The sequence below is a fragment of the Oenanthe melanoleuca genome, chromosome 4 (assembly GCF_029582105.1).
Source record: "Oenanthe melanoleuca isolate GR-GAL-2019-014 chromosome 4, OMel1.0, whole genome shotgun sequence".
Lineage (NCBI taxonomy): Eukaryota > Metazoa > Chordata > Aves > Passeriformes > Muscicapidae > Oenanthe > Oenanthe melanoleuca.
The window spans coordinates 43,167,641-43,194,887 of NC_079337.1; the positions used below are offsets into that span (position 1 = coordinate 43,167,641).

Consider the following 27,247-nt stretch of genomic DNA (forward strand, 5'->3'; position numbering starts at 1 on the left):
TTGTCTAAATACCAGATTTTGTTACTAGTCATATTTCTATGTAAATTCCCTATGGAATATACAGGGTAAGATGTTTGCCTAGCTAGTTATTGAGCCTGTATGCAATTTTATGAGAACATTTGTGCTCTATGTGCTGGTAAAACATTCCTGAGTACTTTCAGTTACAGAATGAAGGTGTAAAAACCCTCCTTTTAGTTCTGTCTTGGTTCAAGTTTTAGGCCATTGTGTGCTGCAGGTGGTGACAGCCTGGCTTAATTACATTCAGCAAAGCTTGCTCCTGCAGTGGTGAGCTCTTCTATATGCTAGGTTGTCCTGCAGGACTCAGGTTCCTGCACACTCATTTTTGGGAAAGTGAAGAGAAGCCAGATTTCATTCTAACCAAGCTGAGGTCTTTTCAATGTACATGTCACAAAATGTAGTTCAGTCTAAGCTCTTATCTCTGAATGTGGAATAAGGTGGAATGAGATCATGTAAGAAGGAGTGGAAGAAACAGGAGGGAAATGGTGCCAAACAAGAGATACAAGAGGACATTCTGTTACATTTATTGTGGCCAATAGACTTCCCATTACATTAACCTAGCTAGAGAACTGGGGTGAGACTGTTCATTTTTCTTCACTTTGACTGTAGATAAGTCATCCATGTAGGCATTATACAACTCTCCAGTAATTTTCACAGGATTGCTCGGTTGGCTTGTCTGCCCATACCGTAAATTTGAGCCTCATGCATGGAGGGAGGGTTGTATGCAGCAACCTGTGTTATCACTGGGTAGTTAGTTCATATAAACTCTCCTGGCTTCACTATCTGCCATGTCTTACATTACCATTCCCATTAAAAAAAGCAAAAAAGCAAAAAAACAGGGTTGTTTGGAGGGGCTTTTTATTAGGTTAGTTTTAATTTAAATCAGTTCTGTCAGTTGGGTAGCCACTTGGCCATATGGATGCTTGTGCCAACACAAAGGATACATAGCTGCATAAGAAACAAAGGCTGACTCTGAATGCAGAGTCTTTAAAGCCAATCATGCAGATAGTGCTTGTGGATCCACCATCAGTGCAAGCATTTCTGCTTCCTGAAGCTCATTCTCAGAGCCTTTGGCCCAAACAGCTTTTCAAATAAAGGGCTTTCAGAGAACTTTCCAAAATAACAACCCTATCAAAGATGTGTACAGTGATCCATTCATCTTAGTGAATGAGAGTGCTTTAGAGAAGAATTAAAGTTTTTAATGTAGGTCAGCATAGTAATAGTTTCATTTATATGATGCAAGTCAAAAATCTCAGTATTGCCATTTGCAAACTGGAGAGGAGACAGATTTGCCCTCACACTAATCTTAATGGCCCTCTGGCAATAATGCAGCTATTTGAGGAGGGAGAATACCAAAAATCTGTTATTTATAGGATTTATGCTCTTGCCATCATTATTTGGTTTTGATTATTAAGCTGGAGCGTTTTCATGATCTAATTTATATTGAAATTCCCAGGATCAGTTACATGGACATGGTGACTTGGTGTGGCCTTTCTGTTGAGGATCTATGTCTAAGAAAGGTTCTCTTCCAAACCATTGCAGTCCTGTGGTAGTTCCCTACAAATAACCATTTAGCACGTCAGATGATGTCCCACCTTCAGGCACATGTGCAACATTACTGGTAATTTTGTCTCTAAGCAAAAAGTTAATGTGAAATTGTAACTACAACCACAGTGAAGAAAGGTTGTCTTGATATCACTTCATCTGTCTCAAGTAAATTAATTTTTATCTGTATAAATGGGAGTAACACACAAATATCAGATGATGCCAAATACCCCATCTTGCACCTGGCATCTCTTACCATCTTTAATCTACAATAAATGAACAGCAGGACAGAAGACAGCTTCCTGACAAAGCATTTACAAAAAGCAAGCTAACTTTGCAGTCACAAAGCAAAATAGAAGAGGAATCCCACACAAAGGGAAGTCCATCTTCTTTGGACATTTGTTTGTCAGATAAATCCTGCTCTCTGAAAAGTTTACTGAAGGAAAAACTCTTTACTTGGAAAGTAAAGACACTTGTGTTCTTTTTTATTTCTGTCAGTTCTTGCTTCATGTCTACCACCTAGTGTTGATATGAAAAATTTCCAAGTAAAGACTGCAAGTGTGCTCTGCAGTTCTCTGCTCTGACCTGCTAAGAATTCAGCAAATCGTTTGCCTCAGTGCTTTTGTGTCATTCTCACCTGAGTATCAGCATTTAAAGACAGATACATGTTCTTGAAAGGTCTGCTGATTTCAATTAATTCAAAGTCTTTGTTTTTTATTTTCTGGAACTAGGTAAAGAGGGGTTTGGGGACCATTGTGCTGAATTGACAGCAAGGTTTGGAAAGATTTGGATCCTTGTGCATCAGGCATAATTTAAAATTAAGTTTGTTATCTCTGCAGTGCTAGCTACTTCCATCAGGTTAGTATTTCTTCTAAAAGGACAGGCACACTGCAACAAAAATAACTTTTCAGCTGTTCAGAGCTAATCCTGGCACATCTGGGAACTTGCTGAGCTACCTCAACTCACACAGAAAAACCATTTAGGGTTTTTTCTTACTAGATGGGCTAGTCTTGTGTGAGGTTAGTGAGATGAACTGGCTTATAGGGCATCCAGCAAGAATTGGATTACTTAGAGTAGCATGGGGAAAAGGGGAATTTTCTTGTTGAAATGAGTTATCAAGTCAATTTCAGCCTTGCACTCATGAAACAGAGAAGGTAGAGCAAAACATGTAAGTTACCCATTCTATTTTCAGTACAGTTACTTCAAATAATTTAAATCATAATTGAACTAAACTTAAATGTACTGGTTGAATTAGAGTTGGGTCAAATGTTTTTCTGGTTCCCTTGTGGAAGGACTGTGATTTTAGTAGAGTGGGAATGGGAGGTCTTCAGCTGACTCAGCATGTTCTATAGGGATACCTGACTGCTGTGATGGCAGGGGCAAACCTTGTCCTCCTTCCAAAGACAACACTTCTGTATGCAAGCAATACAATGCAAGTTCAAGGCTGTACCTTTGAACCAACTCATTGTAAAGAGAGAGAGAAGAAACCAGTGATGATACTAGTATTGTTGGAAATGATAGTTTCAGTGACAGTATTACAAACCAAAGAATTTTTATACTGAGAAATCAGTGTGAAATGTGAAAAGTGGTAGATAAACATAAAGAACTGTGTATCCATGTCACATAAATTAACATGATCAAAAAACCATTATTTTCTAGGGATCTCTCTCCTGACTTCCCTGAATTGTTTTTAAAATTCTAGTCAAAAGACAGATTAAGTCCAGCTTGCTTTCACAATCTCTCTCATAAAAGAATTTACAAGGAAATGATTAAGCATAGAGCAGGAAATAACACATTATATCCAGTAATATTTTTATGTAAAGTTTTATGAAGAAGGACTTGGATGGAATTTAGGCCTCTGTGTGTAAATAAACCTGGTGGCTGTTGCTGCTGCAATACGGACTTGACTGTTGGACTTGAGTTGTGCCTTTGTATGTGCTCAGAACTGACCTGGCTTTGGCTGGGCTGTGTAAGTCTATGCCCAAACATGACTGAGATCCAGAAAGTTGTTTTGCTGGAATACACTGAAAGAAAATCCCTGCAAATGTAATACAGACCATAAGGTACTTACACAGCCACTAAATGAAGTAGTGGCTAGTAGGATTTTTGTAGCATAACAGTCATGATACAGCATTTGTATCTTAGCATGTCATTGTTCCTTGCACTGTTTCTATGTTTTCAGTGAGTTACTGGACACAACAGACCCCTTGCCTAGTACAGAACAAGGACCATAACTCATGCCTACCCCTTCTTTGCAGGCATCAATTCTGTGTACTTTCTTTCTGGCTCATTGAATTCTCCAGTTCAGTGCTGCACATTGCTGCAAGCCTTCAGCAGGCAGAGGGGGACATTCCCCCACACAAGCATAAGCAGGGGCAGAGGCTAGGAGGAGTGTAAATGCTGGTTAAGGAGTTAAGAGTTGTGGTTTCCCCATCAGCCCTGCCTAACCAAAACGTTCTCCTATGGCTTCAACTCATTGGTTAATTGCAGAGGACTAACTTGTTAGGAAGACTGTGGAAATGGTAATTGGAAATGATGGGATGAAATTTTAAATGTACATGTTTTCTTTGATCAGTTAAAGTATTATTTTCTTCCAATTAAGACTGTTAATTGTGGCATGTAGGTGAACCAAGATAAATAGGCAGAGGTCATATTTTTTATTTGACTAACTGATGACATCACTACTAAAAGCTGCTAGTTAAGGATTATGATGGAAACTCACACCTTGTTTTAGTTTAATGACTGAAGGTGGCTGTATTAAAGGTAAGCAAGCTCATGTACTCATGTGGATAACATACACTCTTAAGTATTTCATTTCATACTACCTGATAGAATCTATTTGCATTTTAATTTCATAGAAAGTTCATGAAACCAACCTGTTGTATGGCTGATGGATCAGCATACAGCTGTGTTCTGTTGAGCTCTTGCATTTCTTCCTGCTTACAGAGCCTTTCAAATAGTAATTTTTTGCCTTCTGTTACCGTGTGCACTCTCTCTGTTAATAGTTTTTGAAAGTGGAGTGTGGTGTTTTCAGAAGCACTTTTCTTAAGTGGAACAGGTGACACCTCTGTGGACAAAAGCAAAGTACGTGGTTAGAGTGCACAAGTCAATGAACTGCTGACACTGAAATTCAGCTCATGCTAGATTTTCCTAAAGCTGTTCTTCTGATCTGCTCTTTTGGCAGGCATTGCTTGGTGTTGTATAAGGGATCATTGTATAATGGAGAGCAGGAATGCAGCAGACCCTGTAAAAATCACTTATATCTCAAACTTCCCGTTTTGCCCAGCTACAGCACTCTCCAAGAGTTACTTACATAATAGGCAATAAATGAAAGTCTATTTAATCACACAGAGTAATTAAATTGTGTTAGTATAGTTTGTGGTGGTGAACTAAAAAGGTTGAATTAAAAAATGTAATGTTCAGATCATTTCTCTTCATCTATCTCTAGATATCATTTTAGTATTAAAAATAGTGGTGCTCTCCTTAAAGCTAAGTCTTTTGTTCCTCATTGTTTGATTTTCTTTTTATTTATGGCCTGTCAGTTTTGCAGAAAGAAAAATAAGCTGCTGACCTTTCCCATATCAGATCACATAGCACATATTTCTATTATTCACATAATTTTTCTCTCTCCATGATTCTCTAGTCTATCTTGTCTTTGACACAGCTTGTTTTCTTTTGTACTACACATTAGACATGCTTACAGACACAGTAGTGTAATGTGAGGAAATCACACCCACGACTGTGCCTGTCCCTGCTTTCCCTTAAGCAACACAATTGAGACATCTTGTTTTTTAAATATTGTATTTTCTTTGCATATGATCCTTATAAATCAAGTAAGTTTTTCCTGATGTTTACCTCGTTTATACCAAGGATGAGGACTGAAATATATAAATTGCAGTTTTCCTTATGCCTACACTTCTATCAGAATTCTTTTGCCAATTGTTGTGGGTGAGACAAGAATGTTGGTTTGGAGCTTGGTGTTCAGTTCTAGGATTATGTTGTTTTTTTTAACTGTTTCAATACTGGATATAAGAATCTGTCATCCAATTCAACAGCAGTGTATAGGTGCTTTTAAAAGTCAGAGGATCTTACCATCATTCCATGTTTTTCTCTTGATACTCAAAGATCCTGTGTCTGTAGCATCTCCCACTGAAACTTAGAAGAAAAAAACAAGGTGACTTAGTGTTTTGTCGAGATTCTCAAGGCACAGTCAGTCACATACCAAGAAGTTTTATACTACAAAAGCAAATACCTTAGGACAAGACACATTTATTTGGCAGATGCCTCAGATTAATAACTGAAACTTCTTTTCAGAAAAGTTATTGCTTTACTGGCCACTCCATTAGTATTCACAGATGGAGTGATGGTCACTCCACATGGTCCTTTTCCAGCATGCTAAAATATAAAATAGCCAGGTTGGTTGGTGGTGTTGACAACATTCTTGGTGTGGACATATCCCTTATCTCATATCCCATATCTCTCCATTCATGGAGAGTAGAAACGAGCAGTAATGTATTTGGCTTCTGTATTTGGAAGAAAATACATGTCTTGAGAATATGATGGAGCACAAGACTGAGGCAGGGGAGAACTGTCATCCCACAGCTCTATGGATGTCATTCCAGCCATAACTAATGCAGTACTGGATGGTGCCCTTGGACACCACACTAGGGCTCTGATTCAAGACTGAGGACAGCTGGCTTAAGGCTGGTTCCAGCAGTTTCTGCTCAAGCCATCCATCTGGCCAGAAATGGTTCAAGTCCTCAGCTAATATTTGTGCTGTTGCAAACTATTATCTAACATATCAAGAACAATCACAATTAGTTCTACTTTACCTTAAGTCACTTAACCCTAAGTTGCAGAGGTTCAGTTACTTCTGCAAGAGCACCTAATCTTCCTGGAGCAGGGGCAGGTGCCCCTGAGTTCTGAAGCAGTTGGGCAGTCATGAGAACCCTTACAGCAGACACAAGATTAGCTGTGTGGTTCCTAGATCAGAGGGTTTTTGATACTAGGATAGAGGCAAACTCTACTTTGAAAACTGAATCTGCTTTAGCAAAATTAATACAGTTATTACAAGTGTTCAAATAAACATCACTGTCCTGGATTTTTCTCTCTTGACTCCAGTGCGTATTGGATTAATATAGTTTGGGGTTTTTGGAGTCCTTGCTCTTGGCTTGATTGCTACTGATTTCTGCAGTTCCAAATGGTATGAGCTTGCAGCTCTCTATCCATCAGACTTGACATGCCTGCTCTATGACTTCTAAAACCTTCTAAAATGTGTTCTAGCACCATTTCACTGTATGTCACTTAGTGACATACAGAATCTTTGCTTTCAAGAGCAAAGATTCTCCAATAACACTGAATGCTTCAGTGCTTTCACTTCTTGCTAATATTCTCATTTCTACATGCCTCCATAGACCACTTGAGTTCCTTGAGTGTTCCCTATGTGACCATGCAGATACAGCTTCCCCAGTTATTTTCCCTCCCCATTTCTGGCCACACATTTCACACCTACAGCTTGGCTCCAACAAGCAACTTAGAAAGTTCACTTGAAGCACTTTATCTCATCACTGAAGTTTTTAGTACCTGATAGGAGACTTGAGCTTTCACATCCCCAGCCTGAGGTTCCCAGAGGCTGTCTTCTTAAGATACAGTCAACTTCATCATAAAATCTCATTTTTCTCCTGGGATTTCCAAGATGTTCATTTTCTTTCTGCAGTGCACGGTATTCGTATTTTAGGTTCTTGTACTTCGTACGACATTGTTTCCAGTCTCTGTCTATGCCACATTTCATTAACCTTCTGGCAATTTCTTCAAATATTTCCTTATTTCTTGTGGCCCCTTCAAGCATTTGTTGTATCTTCTCATCTGACCATATGTTTATCAGAGCCCTAACTTCATTATCACTCCAGTGTTTTCCTGCTCCTGTATCATTAACTGTAATAACTTTAAAGTGATTTTGTGCTTCTTCCAAGGGAATGTGATTGTCTGAAAATATAAATAAAAAAAACAACTAATTAAAGGTGTTATAAATACATGCTAAATATATATATGTAAACATAATTGCAATTAATGATTAATATTTTAACTTTATAATTTTAGTATCTATACACAATTTTTTTCTCTTAAGTATGCAAAATATGTGCAAGTGGAATCTCTTGTTTCTCCAAGGCATCTAAAATTCAACATTTTGTCACTATAATTGTGCCACTGTTGTTGTGAAATTAAAGACAGATGCATCCAACTGTTACATGTAGCAAAACAGTAATCCTTAAGCTTTAAAGATCTCAGCATTGGTGAGAAGTGTGGTTTCAAATTAAAATGGCAACGTGCAAATGAAAAGGGTACTTGGGATTCAACAGAAGAAAAAAAATCTTCAGACTCGAAAACAGATGTAGGCAGATGCTGCTCATTAGATGTGTATAGAAGGCTAAGTTGAACTACAGTATTAATACAAGTTTTGCTCATTAAAGGAAAAGAGTTATGAAACTAATTTTTAAGTTTACTAACAAAGCTAGAATGGAATCAGGAGTAGAAAAGTAGAGCTGTGTTTACAGTAGAGATCTGATTGCTCCAGCTTTGGTACTGAAATTACAATGTGATTTATTTCATAATAAATGCATGGAAATTAATCCTCACCTGTACCAACCATCCGTTTTGCTACTGGTGTACAAGATCTGTCTTCTGAGGTAGTGCTTATAGAATCATCATCTATGGAAACACATAGTTTTAAATAGATTTGGATTTAGACAAATAAATTGCTATTATTATTGTCATCCCCTGTAGGAAACACCTATTTCCACCTAAAAGTGTCCTAAGCCCTCAGTTACAGACTTGAAGAATCACAGAATCATGGAGTCATTTAGGATGGAAACACTAATCACTTGGGATGGACTTAGCATTGCCAAGTCCACCAGTAAACCACATCCCTAAGTGCCACATCTACATGTCATTTAAATCCCTCCAGGGACAGTGACTCCACCACTGCCCAAGTCCAAGGTGACAGTTCTGCTGATGTCCCTCCTTCACCAAGAACTGGAAACACTGACATTTTGTGACCACTGTGCCCAAGAAGCCTCTAAACACCACCAGTCCTCTATTCACGAACACCAGCTCCAGAGGGTACTTTCCCCAGCTGGCCCCTTCACCAGCTGTGTCTGCCACACTCCAGGAACCTCCTAGGCTGTGTCCTCTGCTGTGTTGTATTTCCAGCAGACATCTGGAAAGCTGAAGTCTCCCCCAAGGGCCACAGAGTGTCAGACTTCTCCCAGCTGCTTATAAAACACTTCAGGTGCCTCTTTGCCCTGGTTGGGTGGCCAAAAACAGACTCCCACCAGGATACCTGCTTTGTTGCCTTGTCTTGATTCTTACCCATACATACTCAACACTACTGTCACCATCATGAGCTCTAGACAACCAAAACATTCTCTAACATAGCATCCCCACAGTCTGTCCTTCCTTGACACTTGTCTTCATCTTTATTAACACTTGCAGCTGTTGGAAATGGGCCAAAACAGAGCTGTAGGTCTACTCCTAGGCTTGTAAGAGATTCCTTTTGTTTTAAAAACTGTTACCAACCTCCCCTTGGCTTCCATTTCTGTGCTCATTCTCTCAACTATACTGGCTCTCTGATCTATTCTGTCTTTGGCAATGGCACTTCTGTAGTGCTGACTTGCATGATTACTGTGTTCAATTGGATATTACATTATAGGGAATTTGTGTGTTTGAGGCAGTCAGTTGAGCTGCATGACATTTTATTCTTCACTTTGGATTCATGTGACCTCGCTATGTCTCAACTTTCAGGGTCACAGATTTACTTTATCCTCAGTGTCACAGTGTGTTTCTGTGTGTCATTGTTGTGATGGCATTGCTCTGATGTTGTCCTCAGTGTCACAGTCACTACAGTTGTCTTTCATAATCAAGATCAGCCAATGCAAACAGTTGTAAAAGGTGTGTTGCATAGGGTGTCTCAACATCCAAATTACAAATATCATAATTGCTGAAAAGGAAGCTCTTGCCTGGAATATGCCTGATACAATAGAAATATTCTTATCTCAGAAACTTTCAGTGTAAAAGGCCAAAGAATTGCTGTTCACAGAATCACTAAAATTGATTTTTTTTCTATTAAGTTCTGCATACAAACAGTATTACTGTACAAAATATTTTGATCCTGGATGTCAGGTCACAATATTTCAATGCCATCCATTATTTCCTCTGATGTCTTTTCTTCATGATCTTCTATGGTTTTTATGCTCATTTATTCCAGAATATTAATATCCCTACTGTGTTCCAATGTTAAATTTTCACATTTTAAACAAAACAAATCCTCTTCTGATCACTTACCATTGAATATATGACTTCTTCATATTGCTGAGGTGCTGATTTCAGTTTTAGATTTAAAATAGTTCAGAATATATATATGGAAATTGCTTGATGGTAACTCATCTGGTATTAAATGCAGTCATGAAGTAGTTTGAAAATACAGACAAGGTATAAAATGTTCTGAGTTTCTGAGACAGCTATTTACCTTTCTGTTTCATCCTCTCTAGCAACTGTGTAAGAAAAACCGTATTCGTGTCACAATCAAATGCAGACTAATCATATAATCATATTAAAAGGAGCACGTCTGGGAACATAAGATTTTGTTACCATTATGGGAAGGAGAAGTGAGTGTTCATACATTTTTTGCACTGTGAAATCAAACAAAACCCATAATTTACCATAATGTAGAAGTAAAACAAGTGCAATTTGCTGGAATAACATATGAAGCTTTGGAATCTGCAATGCCCAGTAAAGTAGAATGTCCTGTTAAAACTATCATGACAAAGTCCTGACCTACCTATATCAATCGTCTCCTTCTTTATTTGTGTGGCTTCCAGAGCTGCTGGGGTGGAGTTGGCAAAGTCCCTGTCATCTTCAAGGATTTCTGTGAAAAATAATCATTTACAGAGTTCTTAATAACTAAACATGTCTCGAGTGATGTTTTGAGAATCACCTACTTCAGAATGCCACTGATGATAACTACTGTTAAAGATTTCCTCTCTTAATACATTAAGCTGCTATTTATCTGCAGTAATAGGCTTAAGAGCAGAATGTACCTGCTTACAAAGTAAATCCAGAACATCACATAACAGCTGCAATATTATAAGTTTATGGGTTACATGTTATTTTAACCTGGATCAGGATTTGTGGAATGGTTCACTGATGGTGGGTGTAAGATATGTAGTTACTGACAAATGTTGGTGCAGCAGAACAGGCAAGACAGTGACTTGCGTAAAGGGTGCAATATATACTGAAATTATTGAAAATGACTGATGCCAAGACTGTTTGAATTAGCCTCAAAAGGAGCAAGGACACTGACACATCAGGGTGCTTGGACAATTGATCTGTAAGGCTGCCTGCCTGATGGAGACAATGTACTAAAGCCTGTCCTGAGAGCACATCTGCTTCTGCAGCTTGCAGGGTTTACATCACACAGCTGGGTGACAGAGGTGTCCCTGGGCTCCCCTCCATGGGGAGGAGATCTCCACTCCTCTGCCATTGGCCTGCTGGAGTTAAGGGAGAATTCCACCCCTCTGCCCTGGGACAGAGGTATGGGCAGGTGGATGATGCAAGTGGTCTTGCTGATCCTCGTTTCCCAGTGAGGACACTGCTCTACAGAGATTAAATGGTGAAGGCCACATCATGGATCAATGACAGCAGTTTTTTGGCTCCCAGCCTGTTCTCAGTCAATTCAAGAATATTGCCCTAAACATTGAGCAATAAAGTTTAATCTAGAGCCATTTTATTAAAAATTACCCCCAGATCAATACAGCTTTGTTTGCATCAGATGTTCTTTATGATGTGACTAGCATCATGTGCCTTTTTTTTTTGGTGAGCCAAGAATGTGGGTAGGGAGACTGGCTTTTTTTCTAAGGCACCTTTCAGAGTTTTGGACAGAGGGCACAAGAAGAGTGAGCCAAACAGAATAAGCCATCAACAGTTTTTGGCATGGATAAAACACAGTGGCTCCATCTGCATTGTTAGTGAAGCTATAGACAGTTGCCAGCAAATATGCTTAATCTCTACTTTGTGTTTGAGGCACTGCTCACAAGGCCACCCGAGCAATGCTGTCACAGTCTTTCCTTTCACCCGCTCAGACTGATACAAGCTCTGTTCTCTTTTGGCACTCTGTCACTATCACTAATTATCTTGTTTTCTGGCTCATGAGACAAGATTAGTAATTTGTCTCCTAATCCTTACTCTCATGTGTGTCTTGTATAGTATAAAAGGGAAGCAGGATATGTTAAAGCCAAGGAAAATTTTCAGGCTTATGTTTATGCTCCAACAACTTGGAAAGTTGCTGCCATCTCTATCATACAGATATGTAAGAGTGGATGCAGAAAACTGTGGATGCACAGTTAAGAGTTTATATCTACAACCCAAATATTCCTAGGCTAAGGCAGTGAATAATCAAGAACTTTGGAGTTTGCACTTCTCTGAAACACTGCTTAACACTAGCCTGGGGTATATGTATGAAATCATTATCTTTTGACTTGATATCTGTGGATTTTAAAATTCTGTGCACACAGCAGCAAGTGTTCAAGCCAATGTTAAGTGCTTGAGTGTGTACCAACTTAAGATCTTAACTTGAAACAACAGATTTTTATAAAGCCCTTGCTTAAGAATGTATCTTGGAAGTGTCACTACTTACTCCAATTTTTTTCTGAGAGGGACATATAGTAAAGTGTATGGGGTACCAAAAATCCTAAGGAAATAATGGCAAGGAAAGGAATTTGTTTGAAGTAAAATACTTGCTGTAGGTATTTTTAAGAACATCAATAGGTATTTCTTGGAAACCTATTTTCATCTCCATTGTTGTTCCCTGGCACGTCAAATTTAATCAAACCTATACATACAATTTGTGGTCATACTGCTAAGTCTGACACACGTGGAATGTACCTGGAGTTTGCATTGACAGACTGAAGTAATTGGCTCTTCTGAATAGATTTCTCTAACAGATCAAAGTGATCCCACGAAATTGAAAACATCAGTGAAAATGACTAAATAAGGTTTTATTTGCAGATCAATTCAACGTGGGGTATGTTTTGCCAAAAGAGAGAGCAACCCACAGTGTCCCCAGCCTATCACAGGACACTTCAGCTGAAAACCCACGAGCTGGGGACTGTTGTGGTCCTTCTGCTCCCCCAGCTGGGCAGTGCTGACAGCAACATGTCAGGAACTAGGACAGGCTGTGCAAGGAGCTGGGAGGATCTATCTTTGTCTTCTCACGTGGGCATTTGCTGCGCTTTGAGTAGCAAGTTCATATGGGCAGAGGAGAAAAACAATACCATGGCACATCAAATAACTAGGTGTTCTCCTGAAACTGGTGTATTTGTCTTTTGACTGACACCATCTTAGTATTTTTCTTACTAGGGTATGGCAAACCCAAATGGGTTGTTTATAAAGACTGGCAGTGGTGACAGTGGTACTGTGGCTCATAATTTAAATTCACTGTAAGATCATGAAAAGCACATGCACTCTGAAGCAGCCCGTGCACATTCTGTGCATTTTCACTCATATATATGTATATATATATATATATGAGCAGGTGTATATACAGCCCTGGCTGCAGAGTACATTAACTACATATACTGATAAGGAAGATACTCAGATATGAGTTTAACAGAATTTCTAAATTCTCATTTTTGTCAGATGGGAGTTTTCTACAATTTTTTTTTCAAGGCGCAAATAACTATAAATTTATTAATTCCATGCCTATTGAGAAACATAGGTTTTTCTACATAAGTTCTGTTGAATATGCAGGAGCTTTTTAAAAAAGTCACATTCTAAATAACAATGATTGTGAGACATTACTCCTATCAAACAACCAATGTAATGTATCACTGCCTGTTTGCCTTTTTTGCTATTTACCAGCATGTATATTTATGAGTACAGAGGTACATACAATCTTTTTACTTACCAGTTTCTCAGTTCAAAATTATTTGGACTGTCTAGAAAAGGCATGTACCACAATTAGAGAACAAAGGGTCTCCATGATATTGTAACATAAAAAGTGTGCATCTTTTCTCTGCTTTATGCAATACCTTATTATGTCACCATTAATAAAACTGAAGACTAGATATCTTTTACCACCTGCAAAAAATTATTTGAGTGTGTATTGTTTTGGAAAGAGGGAAAGAATTCTGCAAACTGAACTTGTTTGTTGGTTTTGCCTTGGAATGTGGTTTTGTCTTTTTCCCCCACAGAAGTTTCTTAAGAGTGGATAGGCTGAGCCACAGACACTTTTGAACCACTTCCTATTTTAATTTTTCCCCACAAAATCATATTGCATTAACAATTACCCAGAAACAAAGTATGCAGTTAAAATACACATATTTGAAAAGGGAGATGGTAACCAATTTAAACTACACTTACCTACACTTACCTTAAATGACAGAAATGTGTACTCAGAGCTTTACTAGAAATATTCATTTAACTTCATCTTAAATAGCTTGTCTGGAAGAGTGCAGTCCAAGAAGTTACAATATTGTGTAGCACCAGGCAGTTGAAAACTGCCAGATGACAGTTAAGGAGTGCTGCTAAATCTTTGTATTATTACAGTGTCTTACTACTGTCCATGTGTATGTAGTAATTTTACTCGTTGATGGGGAGAAATGGAGTTTAATATATTTTTTAAGCAGTCTTAACTGGATCACACAAAATGCCATTTGTTTCTTTCATATTTGTCTCTCTGAAAATGAGATCCCTATAGGCAATGCACTTTTCATGACAACCTGTTTTTCTCCATGAAATGCATCAAGTGCCTATGGTGAGCTGGTAAAAGGTCGCTTTTTAAAATTTGTTAGTAAATTTAAATTTATTAATGTAATTTCTATTGAATGAAAAAAACAAAGATGTTTCTGTCTAGTATACCTTTATTTACCTCTTATGATCAACCATCCCTTTACTTACTTGTCATAGCTGTTTCTTTCGTTATATGCATAGCTGCCCAATTCTCTGGAGTAGTATCTACAGTAACATTATCTGTCAGAAGATTTTTAATTTGATATTAAAGCCTTTCAAGTTCACATTAGACTGTTTTAAATTCTGTAAGACTACTCCTTAATGCTTAATTTAGACCATGCTCTGCCTCAAACTACTGAAAGAGAATATGAGGTGCTCTGTTGTGGACAATAAAACCTGTCAGCCTGAGAGACTTTCATGTGTCTCTGGCTGAATGTTAAACTTCTGCTTCCCTTGAAATCTATGTTTTCAGATGTAAATCATAATCTTTCTGTGTAAAGAGCAGAGCATATGACCTTCATATTCAGTGAGATTCTTAAATGAAGTTTTCATCCCCTGACATGAGCTTTTATACAATTATATCCTGATCACTTATTATGAAAAAGAGATGCTCTATTAGTTCTTTCACAGGAGACTGAACAATTCTAATCCTTGGGATACATAGTTTAAGTAAATGTAAATGCAGTAGGACATTGCACTCAACTTGCTTAAACCAGTAGTTTCTTGTCTACATTCTGCGTCACAAGTGTCTGAAATAATTACTTACTGGACTGATTTTATCAAATCTAGCAGGACATTGTAAATGTGTACATAAGTATGTGATGGTTATCTCTATGATGTTATCTCTTGCTTTTAAGTTTTCTAGGTCTCTGAATTTTCTACCCATAATTACAAATTTGGCTTATTTTAGAAATTAATCTGAAATTACTAAATTTAGGTATTTATATAAAATAAAAGACTTTTCAGATTACCTGAATCAGAAACTTTCTTTATATCTGCAATCTGTAGGTCTTCTGACATATTACTAACAGAGTCCTCTTCACCTGTGTCTCCAGGCATTTCTGTGTAAATAATGTTAAATTAATTAGGGCACCAAATTTTTATACTTTATAAGAACAGCTATGGTGTATCAAATTCAAAAGTCCATCCAGCCTCAGATGCTCTTTATGCCAGCAGGCAAAGTACATGCATTAGCAAAATGTCTAGAAATGGCAACTGAAGAATGAATCTTCCCCCAGAATGTTCTAACATTTTCAGCCAGACTATCTTCATGTAATATTTTTCTTGAGTTCTCCCATTACTTTATTAACTTCTAGTCTTACATTTTGCCAACATAGTATCATCCTTTCACTTCAGCTAAAAAGTTTCATGTTTAATTCTGTTCTTAAACAACAATTATGTTTCTGGTTGTAGATACCAATAAAAATGTTGTAACTCTTGGGTAGTGTAGGTTCATCAGTCTACTCTCATTCTGCATTGGGCATCCACTACCATTAATTGTCAATAACCACCCAAAACCAAAGGCAAGCTCTGCCAGCATTCTTAGTGCTGTCCCTTTCACTATTTTCACTGTTGTCTCACCAGTTTGGGAGTCCTGCTCAAAGGCCAATCAAAATGAGCTATTTGGGACCATAAGAGAAAGACAATTTAGATGTTAATTTTTTTACTACAGATTGCTTTTGCTCAATGTCTTAATTTTTCCAGTAACATAGTCTGACTATCTCTCAGATCCATTTCTGTTATCTAAACTGAAAGCAGTCTCTTTTGACATAATTTTGACTGGAATTGTCTCTCTGTATAATTTTATCCTATATCTTCATCTTTTTTTCCTCCTTTTGCTTCTCAGTTCTATTAAAAAAAAAGTACAGGGCAATCACTCAATCTGAAATATTACCTTATAAAAAAGTACAAAACTACTGGACAAAATAGTAAATTCCCATTCAGTGTTTTTCCACTCCAGCCAATTGGTTAATCTCTCTGTTTGTGCTTTTTGAGGTTTTTTAAGATTTTTCTAGTGCTGGAAAACTAAAAATTTTAAATGATATGTGGGTAGTTGAAGTACTTACCTACAGAATCCTTTTCCGATTTTGCTTCTGTCCATTCTGGAGGCCTCTCACTTTCATCATTATCTGATTTAGTTGCTTGTTCCATGGTGCAGTGCCCCAGAATAGCATCCAGTTCGTTAAAAAATTTCATACTTTTACTTGTACTCCCTGAGTCTTGGGCACTTTTTATACTCTTGTATTCATGTTTCAGATTTTTGTATTTTGTCCTGCACTGCTTCCAGTCCCTGTCAATTCCAAACTTTTGCAGTCTAGCAGCAACCTGTTCAAATATTCTTTTATTTCTCACTGTCCCCTCCAGTTGTTGCTGGATGTTTTTGTCTGACCATATGCGTATCAAAGCTCTGACTTCATTAACAGTCCAGTGTTTTCCTCCTTCATTTGCTACTGTAGGAATAAAAGCCAGTGGTTTGGAAGCCTCTACTGCTGGTGCTGGATTACCTGCATTGTGTGGGGTAGGGGAGAGACACAAATATTTGTTACCTGCATTGGATGGTTGGGGTGGGGAAAGGACAGAGAGAATGGGAATGAAGGACACTGTTTCCCCAGAGAAAGACAGAGCAGAGGTGACATTAAAATCAAGCTATTAGTTATTAATTTGTCAGCAGTTTCGTTAATTCTGATATAATTTTTGCTTTCAGTTCAAGATAGACATTAAGATAGCATATGTACATTTAATTAATCTAAGAGGAACATTTCTTTCTTCTGTTTCCTAATACACTAAATTTTTACCTGTAAGACCTTTGGGAACAACTGATGAGCTGCTTTGTCCTTCAGACATCAGAAAGAAGAGTATTGTTGGGAAGATGGGATGTGCTGCATAAGCACAATAATAAATTGGCCCCTGAACTATGCATTCATGCCATAGTTCAGTTTTCACACACATGTAGAGCTATAACCTGGGTAAGGATCTAAAGAATTTCATCCTTCTTTCTTAACAAAGCACCCCAGTTGAGGAATGGAGACTTTTGCTTAAGTCAAACATTTGTGTGATAGAACCCAGTTCTCATGGCACAGAACTTTCACCTTTCTCAGGGCAGATCAGTAAAAAGTATTTGGGGTTTTTTTAGTGAAAATCAGTGTGAGTTGTCTTACTCTGCAAAACTAAGATATTTTTTCAGTTTCTCCAGTCTACAATTTTATTTTTTAACATTGTGAGGTAAAGGTTGCCACCCATGCAATAACTTAAAACACTGAAATATTATATATTTTGGTTTTTTAATGTTTCCTTGTTTCTATTTATGAATTTGCTTTAAGACTTTGTTTTGGTTATCAGATTAGTTTGGAAAGTGATTTCTCATGCATTTTCTAAAGCCTTGCAAAAATAACTAAAAAAACCCCAAATAAACAAACACTAAACCAATTCCAGGGCATGATCAAATAAAGCACCATGAAAATGCACAGTAACTGACAGGTTTTTGCAGTCATACTGCAGTGATAAATGACCCTGTCAGTGTCTTTTTCTGGAAGAGCAAACCAGATTACGGGGTTTCGATACTTTATAGCCACTGAGATGTGTGTGATGGCAATAGTATCAGACCCTTGATTGTGCACAGAGCTTCAGTGGAGCATATTTATAATAACCTCTCTGGGGACAAACTTGTCTTAGGTAAAGCCATTCTTTGCTAGTCTCCATAATTCATTCTAGTTGTCAATAAATTGCTCTAACATTGTTTTTTTCCCTTATAGTCCTGGATTAATCAGGACTCTGCAGCAGCCAGCTCATAGTCTGCGTAGTTGAAAAGGGTAATTTTCAGGGAGCACATTAGTTATGCTTTCTCTATTTCTTCCTGAAAGACGATACTGATGAATCAAACATAGGAACTGCCACAGATTATAATTGCCAACATCACATAGGCCAGAGAGGAAAGGCCTAGGGAAGATGACAAGAGAGGACAAAGAATGCAAGGAGGTGCTCTCTACACTTCCCAGTCAAAGCCATAGAGCATAGGGGCATCTGGGAGGAATAAAGTTTCTTTACTCTTTGTAAATAGACCAGTATTTCTCACTAGTCAGTTCATTTCCAGCTGAGCTCACTTTTGGTTGTGGATATTAGTTCAAATGAGTTCTGGTGACTTGGTACATTGCTCGCTTATTCTGCTGTGTGCAGAGTGGAAAATGGTGGGTTTGTTTGTTCCTCATTCCCTTTAAAAAACAAGCTGATTCAAAATATCCTGCCTACTAGTACTGCTTTGAAACAAAGTTGTTATGGTCAGTCCAAAAATTTTCTTTATATCTTGAACGCATTTTAGTCCTAATTTTTTTTTTAAATATACAGAATATACATTTTTTATTTGAAACATGCATTTATGCCATATTTAATCTTTTTCTAACTTTCCTCAAACCTGACAAATCTGCTGAAATGAAACCAAAATATTAGGCATTATAAATACAAAGGGGTCAACATTTTTCTTTCAGTGGTTTCTCTGATAGTGCCTGAAACTTACAGACTAGAAGAGGTACTGGGGAGGGCATTTTAGTACTAGTACATACTTGAGAGCCCATGCAATTGAAGTTCTTTTGCTGACTTTGTAGAAAGCAGCTTCCTCAGAATTGAAGACTTTTCTGTTTGGCAGTGTGTTGAGCACTGAGAAATAAAAGGACGTTCCTGTAAAATTTGATTCAGATACTTTCTGCACGTTTTGTTTATGTGCTTGAAGTGTTTTACATGTGCATAAATTCCACCTGACATTCTGGTCTCTTCCTTAATTTCTTTCTTTGCCAGGCAAGAGGGTTGTCATGTGTAACGTAATAGCCATAGGCTTATCCTGTGCCATGTTTTCTTCCTGAATATGGCACCTTACAGACTTTGTAATGAAAGTTGTTGTAACTGGACTGGAATGTATACTAAGACATAGAGGGTATATCAAAAACAGAAAGAGCATGTAGGAAATTCAGGAGAGGTGCTGTTCATCCAGACAACCAATCAGCACATCCGTTATTTAAATCTACCTAAATTGTGTTTATGTTTCTCCGTTTCCTGTAGCTGCCCCTTGAAGGGGCTCACACCTAGGATGCTCTTCCTCTTTCTGTCTTCTGCCAGATTTATGCCTTTGCTTTGTAACTTTGCTGAGCAAAACTACTACTAGAGTAGGACATTTTCCAAATGAGTTCTGTGGGTGGTTAGACTAAAGCATTGATGACCACTCCTTGCTTGGAGAGGAGACTTTGAAGTTATGCTGGAGACCACTGTGAGTCTGGATTGCTCTGCATCTCTCTCCTGGCTCAGGAAACTCACTCATGCTGCTTTTAGCATCCATAATTTAAGAAAATAGCAAGGGGAAAGTCACAAGCTGACATGGGTATCCATGCTAGTATTTGGCATACTTTCCACTGACATTTAACAAAATTACTGTGTTTAATGCAGTTAACATGATTAAGCTATAGCATGGGATGTGTTCTGCATGCAAATGGGGTCATGCAGGTGTTACATCATATACAGTGGTCAGTGTCTAGTGATGCACAGCACCACTGAGTGCTAACACCTGCAAGGAGATGGTGCAGGAGTATGGCTCTATTAAAGCTATGCTGATCAGAAACAGAATGACAATGTTTTCAAGCTATTGGGAAGTACTCTGACACCCATACTGCTTTTTAGTTTTTCATCTCTCTGTACCATCATACTATACCTAGTTGAACTGGTCTGGCATGAGATATAAAAAGTAGTGGATCTCCTGGAGCATCCCCATCATCTTCTAAAGAGACTGGTATTTCACCTGGGAAGGAAAGAGTTTTTAGATGAAAAATAGGTATGTACTAAATTAGTTTAAATTAAAGTGTCCATACACCATGAGAAGATCTTTAACTTGGAAATCTTGGCACTTAATTTGGAGTTAAATTAAATTCTAAATTAATTTAGCCTGTCCCATAAGGTGGACATGAGTTATAGGAGGCAAATCATTTTATGTCTTGTATATGAATCATATTTGAAGTGCTTTTTAAAATTCTGGTTGAAACTGACTTGATTCTAGTGATTTGTGTGCTCTCCTGACTCAGTATTCAGGGTAAAGTAGATAATGTAAGAGGCATACAAATAAAGGCAGACTTCTCACACAGATTCATTAAATCACAAATCCATTTATGTAACAAAAATAAATTCCTAGAAGAGTATGAAGAAAACGAGGATGTTCTGCAAAGAACTCTGGAAATCAATGGAATTCATTAACAGTATGGGGAGGGAACCAAAATATTCATTGTGACTTGGACAACAGACGTATTTGTAGCTGACAGGATTAAAGCTAGCTTTTTCCAGCATAGCTTTTCTACATTTGTTTAAAAAGGAACATTATAGCAATTGCTATGTAAGTTTAAAAAGCAGCATATGTACATCAGGTTCAGAAACAGCTAGATTTTCACAGAGTACAGACTTGTAAGTTGTCCTGTGGTAGTGTGCTGTTTTCAGCATACCATGTTGTCAGGAGGTTTGAAATGTTGGTTCCTTGCACGGGAGCTGAGCTGCTGTGAGCTCCAGCCAGGCAGGGCACTTCGTCACGGGGAGCAGTAATGAGGTGCGGTTAGGATGCAATCTGCTACCCCTGACGTCGGTGAAACTGAAAACTGCGTTTGAAAACATTATCCTAAATCCTCCTGACTTTCAGCAAGGCTCACGATGACTCATAGATGCAGTGGCCTGATCTCTGACTGCTCCCAGCTGTCTGCCTGGCTTCCCTGGCAGGAGCTGCTGCTCATGCCTCCACCCCCAGCGACAGGACTGACGTTTCATCTGATTAAGAGCAGCAAAGCAAACCAGGGAGAGGAGAATAAATTCTCTGAGTGTGCCATAACATGAGTAAGGTTAATTACATTGTTATAGTAAAAGAGAAACTTTTTTTAAAGTAAGAATAGTTACCACAAAATATATTACTGTAACAGAAAAGCTACTCAAAAGTATTGCACGCTTGTTTAAAATATATATATATAAAAACACTGTCAATATGTTGAAAGTGCAGATGTGGAAAACTATGTGTAAGTGGCACTTCTATGTCAGCATTTCTGAAGGATCTTCCTGCATTTTAGTAGCTGAGTTTTCTGCCAGTCATTGCTGATGCATTTCTGCTCAGCCATAATCTTTCTGCATTTGCTGAGGTAAAGTGAAGGTCAAGCAAGGTGACAAATGGCTTAATATATAAACATAAAGAAAGAAATATAAAAAGCGTAAATAACTTGAATTACTAGGCAAGAATTTTGTAAATAATGTATTTAATTTATTAATACCTGATTTACCTTGATTAACAAAATGGAAAGGTCATTCATTTGAACTCTAATGAAAGCTACCATTTTTCATAGCACACCCTCACTTCACGTAGATTTTCTTGGTTGTTGATTAGTGTGATAATACACAAACTATACTTGAGGAGAAGTGAATGTGTTGACATGTATCTTTTAAAATTATTATTTAAGCTACAACTCTGCCTGTGACACATGTTTTGGGAGGACAGCATGAAGCTCTCTGCTTACATTTTTGCATGTGCTTATGCATAAAGTGTTATCTTTTCATGAACAAGCTGGGAACTGGTATATGTCACTAGCAGGTTTGTCCTGAGACACCTCTCTCAGATTTGATTGAGATTTTCAGTAATAATTTCTTCAAATACACTTTCAAAAGAAAACTGATTCTACCACGTATGAAAAATCCTCAGGGGAGCACTATTGAAATACCATTCAGTCCCATATAAAAAAATAGTCTCTTTTCCTCCCTTGCTGTTGCTACCCCTCCCCAGCAATCTCCCAGTAGCTGAGGTGAAGACATGCTTTGCATCTTTACATTAAGCATGCATAGGAATATTGAGATTGAGGCTAAGCAGAATGGTAAATATACAGTGAATTTTTGGGAACATGCCCTGTCCCCTGTCATGCTTTTAAGAAGAAAAGTCAGTACGGCTACCAATTTCTTAAAATAAGATGTTCATGGTGGACACGTATTACCACTCACAGGTTTTAATTTGCAGATAGCATTTTGTTCTTGCTCCTCAAGCTGTAAGCCTAGGCTTCCTTGATTCCTCCAGCCCCCTCAGAATGAGATGTCTCTGCCTCTTTTAAGAGGCAAGGGACCATTTTTCTCTCCTTTCCTCTCCAGAAGCACACGGTGGTTGAAAGGGAGAAGCCCAGGAGGGGGCCTGCAGTTGCTGCTGGGGCAGGAGCAGGGGGCTGCCTTTGCCTGTGCTGGGAATCACCTTTCCATCTGTGGGAGCCACACCGGCAGCTCTGTCCCTGCAAAAGGACTTGAAAGCATCAGCTGCAGAGGCACTGGTGCAGTTTTGTCTTAAAAGTGCTCTTCAGAGTACTGGGCTGGGCAAGCATCATCCTCTGACTGCAGGTAGAATAGGACTGGGCCTCTAGTACAGTGTTAGTTGCTTGACTTGCATTCTTAAATAAGAAAGTTGGTGATCTGACAGCTGTTCCCTCAGCCCCTTGTTGTGGATGCATGCATGCATTCTGCATAGCTGCAGGACACATTTATATCTTAGTGTGCTTTCGCTGCGGCTCAGTTGTGGTGGTTGTGAAAATCTTTGCATCTCAGTTTTTGCATTGATGTTGCATTATTACAGTTAGCTGCATTTAATTTCTGTTTATCCATAAAACTTGTTTGCTTTTATTTTTCTGGATGGAGGAACAGAAGTGCTTGTGCAATCAAGAGATATATTTAATTATACCACCTTTAAAACCTGACTGTCCTAGTGCTTTAAAACAAGGCATGTCTCACCCAGGAGTAATTAATTTTATAGATACTATAGTTTGGGATTCACCATTGAAATTAACTTCTGCTGATTTAAATTTGCTAGAGGTCTAAAGCAGATGAGAATTAGGATTACCAGGTGCAAACTACATCAAAACACAGAGTATAATCTAAGCAGATCCTCAGATGTAGGACGCTATCTTAATTTCACATAGTCCCCAAAGTGAATCAGCTTGTATTAGCCTCAGTTCTGTAAGTTTAAAGATAAAAATGGATTGCAATTCACAGTGCAGAGAGCACAATATTATAAAATTGCCATTTTAATTTGAAGTGACTTTGACAGATTAGACTTTCTGATAGTGATGACAAATTAAGGTCAAGCTTTTTGCTAAGGTAAACAATGACAATGAAAAATGGCAATTTCTTTTCCTCAGATCTGTAAAACAGCATTGTAGAGGGAGACGTGGAATGGTACAAGGACAAGCTCGATGTCCAGCTCCTTTCTATGCTTTTGACAATATCCTCTGGCAATAATGTTGAGTTTCTTGTTTTCTTAAAAAAATATTCACAATCTTAATTAAATTGCTACATACCATGGGAACAAATTAGCCTTTTAATTTCTCTTTTTAGTCATCTTATTTTGGTACTTGTAACTATCATTGGGGCTTATGCTTCAGTGACATTTAGGATGTGACAAGGAGATTTGAGTGATGTCAAACAGCAGATTGACCCTAATGAAATGTTAAGCAGAGCTTAAATGCATATATAGAGAAGGTTGAATAAAACAAGAGATGCAAATAATTTAGTAAAACCCACTTCAGAATAAAGGCAGCTGTATTCACTTGGTCTGCTGCAAAATAGTCTGATAAATACAGTAATTTTTACTTTCACTGCTAAACTAGAATTTTTAATGAGAGATTATTAAGCATCTGTTTCTTTATCTAAGTAAAACTGCTTGTAAAATAATTTACCTTAAGTCTTCACACCTAAGTATCAAGCTGCTGTATGTATGAGAAATAAGAATAAAAATCCTAAATTTCACTTGTATTGAAAAAAATAAGTATTTTTACAATACCCTGACAGTTCCAACCTTTTATTTTCTTTTATTTTACGTTTACATCTGAATTGGAGCTCTACAAAATCTGCTTCCAAAATACTACAAATGAAAGGCAAAGGGAAAGAAAGCAGATTTTTTTTTTTTTTTTTAATTTAGCATTTCCACCCAGTGCAGGAGCCTGGACACTAGCAAGTACTCACCGAGGCTGCAATACAGGCAGTTAGCATAATTTTGCTGGAATTACGCTGTATTTACAGACTTCGACACTGGTGGGTGCTAACATTTTATTCCCCTGCGCGAGGCGTGCATCCAGTCACTTCTATCAGCGCTGCCGGGGCTGAGCAGCCTCCGCTCCAGCGCCAGCCACTGCGGGCTTCGGTTCTCTTCCCTTTGGGTTTTAAGCAAAGAGAGAAAAAGAGAAGCAAAAATATTATTTTTTACCTTGCGTGCTGTCTGTTGTGGGGCTTGTGTTCAGCTGCGTCTCAGTCGCAGAACACCTGCCGTTTTCTTCTGCTGCTAATTGTGTGACAGGCTCATATCGCAATATGGCATCCAGATCATGGAAAAACTTCATGGTTTTAGTGACATCCCCAGAGTTGTGGGCATATTTAACCGTTCTGTATTCGTACTTCAGGTTTTTGTACTTTGCACGGCACTGTTTCCAGTCCCTGCACACTCCCAACTCCTGTAACCTTTTAGCAATGTAGATAAATATTCCTTTATTCCTCAGGGTGCCGTGCAGTTGCTTTCTGATATTTTTTTCTGACCAGACGCTTAACAAGGCTTTAACCTCCTCCTCAGTCCAATGCTTCCCTGCTCCACTCTCCATGTTGAAAGTGACCTGGAAATGATTCACTATTTCTAGCCAAGATTTTGTTTCCTAGGAAACCAGACGGCTGGTTGTCAGTAAGCTCCGCCGAGATGAAAGGATCTAGTTTTACTGGCTCAAGCTGCCTGAGGGGAGTAACTTGAGACGCTGCCAGATAAGCAGGCTCGGCGCTGGAGCGCGGCGAGGGAAGCGGCTCCGCCGGCGGGAAGGGCCGGGCCGGGCCGATCTGATCTGCTGTGACTCTAATTCGGGAGTCACTGCGGGCACCACGGTGTGAGAAGAGAGGCGAAAAGAGGCTGTTTTGTTCTTTTTTAAAAAAACAAACCCAGCAAAACCGAGCAACATCACGCACACCCCTTGTGGCCTGGCCTGCGCCGGAGGCCCCGGCAGCCGCTGCTGCGGAGGGGCCAGGCCGCGGCACCGAGCCGAACCCACAAGGGTCGCGTTTAGGATCGTCCTGCCCTACAGCCGCACATCTCTGCGCTGTTTGCCTCTCAACTGCGGGCCTCACAGACACGCTTTAATATTAGTGATGTTTTAATAAAGTCTGGCCCAGCTGGTAAAGTGGTGCAAGCATTGTATAATGACGCTGAGATCCCGTGCCTTTTGTCAGCGCTAAGTGAAAGATGTAATCCAACGCCTTGACCAGGGCCTTCCTTGGGGTGTCTGCTTCCCTCTTGCTAGTGATTCAGTTACTATTTAAAGAGACCATGACAATACTAAAATGGAAAATTCCTGTAATACTAACATTGCAATTGCAAGTTGCTGAATGCAGTGCATCAGTCCTTACATCTTACTACTAGTCTTCGTGTTTATAGATGGAACATCTTCCAATGTTAAAGTGAGTGGCTTTAAGAATGTCCTCATCTCTGATTATTTTCTGTGAAGAACTGTGTCATTAACAGGGTGAATTTGTTCAGATATGTGGGAAGTTTGGGTTGTTTTGCTTTCTGTAAGCAAGTGTTATTTAAAATTTTTGCTTTACATCCAGCTGGGACTGTAACAAATAAAGGGATTTTATGAACTGGGGAAAATTGGTAGTGAGAGCATGTCAATTGTAGATTTGCATCCATTCTATGGATTCTTGTGCCCAATTTTATTGTTGCCTATAATAAATAATTCCAGTGACTTCAACTGCGTTGGACCAGTTGAAGGACAAACAGGGCATTAGCTGTCTTTCTCTTTTTAAGGAAAATATCTTTCCTATTCAGACATTATTATATGTGAGAGTGGGCAGGAGATCACTCATCCACCAAAGTCCTGATGAGTATTACAGGCACAGGCAGGCACATAGCAGCAGTTTTGTTATAGGCAACACTGCCTTATTTCAGGAAATCTTTTAAAGGGAGATGGAGCAGCCTGCACTGTTATCCACATAAAAAAACAAAAAGCAAACAAACAACAAAAAAAAAACAAACCAGGTGGCAAAGCAAACTTTTTCAATGGATAAGGACTGGATTACAAAATGTGGGCAGGTGCACAGTGTTCTGCCTGCATTGGGCAGGGCAGCATCAGGGGACCCATCGGGGGGAAGGGCTGGGGAGGACAGGCAGCAGGACAGGGAAAATAAATGTATTTCAGCTGAATCATCTCTGCTCAACAAAGCACAACTGCCAGCCCAAGGCTGATGTGCTGTAAAAGAAGTATTTCCATTTGCAGACACTTGTACATCAGAGTTGTTTTGCCTGAGTTCAGAAGCTGAGATGCCCAACATTAGGTTTATGCACTCAGGTGCTTTTATCAGAGGATCTGGGTAGCTTTTAGAGCTGTAAATGCTATCTTGTCTGCCTAAGTGCAAAAATGCAAAAGCTTCTGCATAGGTCATCAGTGGAAAAGACAATCCATTCCCCTCAGCAACTCCATCAGTTTTTAGCAACATCTCACAATCCAAAGCAGAAACAGAATAGCACTATAGAACCTAGTACTATTGCCTAAATCTCTGTGCCTCTAAAAATTAATTTTCTGATTAAGCAACTGTTTTTATGTTATGCTCATACTGAAACTGAAGTCCAATAAGAGCCTGAGGCCGTGCTTATTACTGGAAAGATTTCCACTGAATTTAGTGGACTTAGGCGCAAACCTTATGCGACTGTCTTGAAATAAAGCATAACACAGGCAAGATACTTGGAATTAACACAGCAGTTATAAGTCCCTAAAATAAAACAAGGGAGCCTACATTAAAATTCCATTTAAAAAAACCACCTATCCATTGTATGTTAAAGTTTCACAATAATGTTTCATAATCATGTCAGTGCTTCATGTTAATTTTATTTTGT

The 27,247-nt window shown here is 38.6% G+C and overlaps 2 protein-coding genes across 3 annotated transcripts in view; one reads left to right on the top strand and one right to left on the bottom strand.

Annotated features, from left to right (window-relative positions):
• Nucleotides 1-27,247, top strand: part of PPAT (phosphoribosyl pyrophosphate amidotransferase) — a 42,410-nt gene that overhangs the window by 4,474 nt on the left and 10,689 nt on the right. The window lies entirely within an intron of this gene.
• LOC130252536 (uncharacterized) lies at nt 1,471-27,247 on the bottom strand. Of its 2 annotated transcripts, none has more exons than XM_056490164.1 (10): nt 24,584-27,247; nt 20,039-20,125; nt 16,413-16,850; nt 15,318-15,407; nt 10,400-10,486; nt 8,200-8,271; nt 7,147-7,548; nt 5,656-5,712; nt 4,440-4,630; nt 1,471-1,575 (listed from the first exon to the last, which is right to left on the bottom strand). In XM_056490164.1, exons 1-10 carry the CDS (start codon nt 24,969-24,971, stop codon nt 1,477-1,479), a joined length of 1,911 nt encoding a protein of 636 aa, XP_056346139.1. In that variant the 5' UTR covers nt 24,972-27,247; the 3' UTR covers nt 1,471-1,476. The 2 variants fall into 2 exon arrangements, with proteins under 2 accessions (XP_056346139.1, XP_056346140.1); XM_056490165.1 differs by having other exon boundaries at nt 1,471-2,451; nt 5,656-5,718.

Coding starts and splice junctions, on each gene's coding strand:
- LOC130252536 (XM_056490164.1), bottom strand. CDS start 24,971: ATGGAGAGTGGAGCAGGGAAGCATTGGACTGAGGAGGAGGTTAAAGCC. Junction 10,487..15,317: donor AAAGAAAGTTTCTGATTCAG/GTAATCTGAAAA, acceptor TATTTTTCACAG/AAATCCTTGAAGATGACAGG. Junction 5,713..7,146: donor AAGCTCAAGTCTCCTATCAG/GTACTAAAAACT, acceptor TCTAAGTTTCAG/TGGGAGATGCTACAGACACA.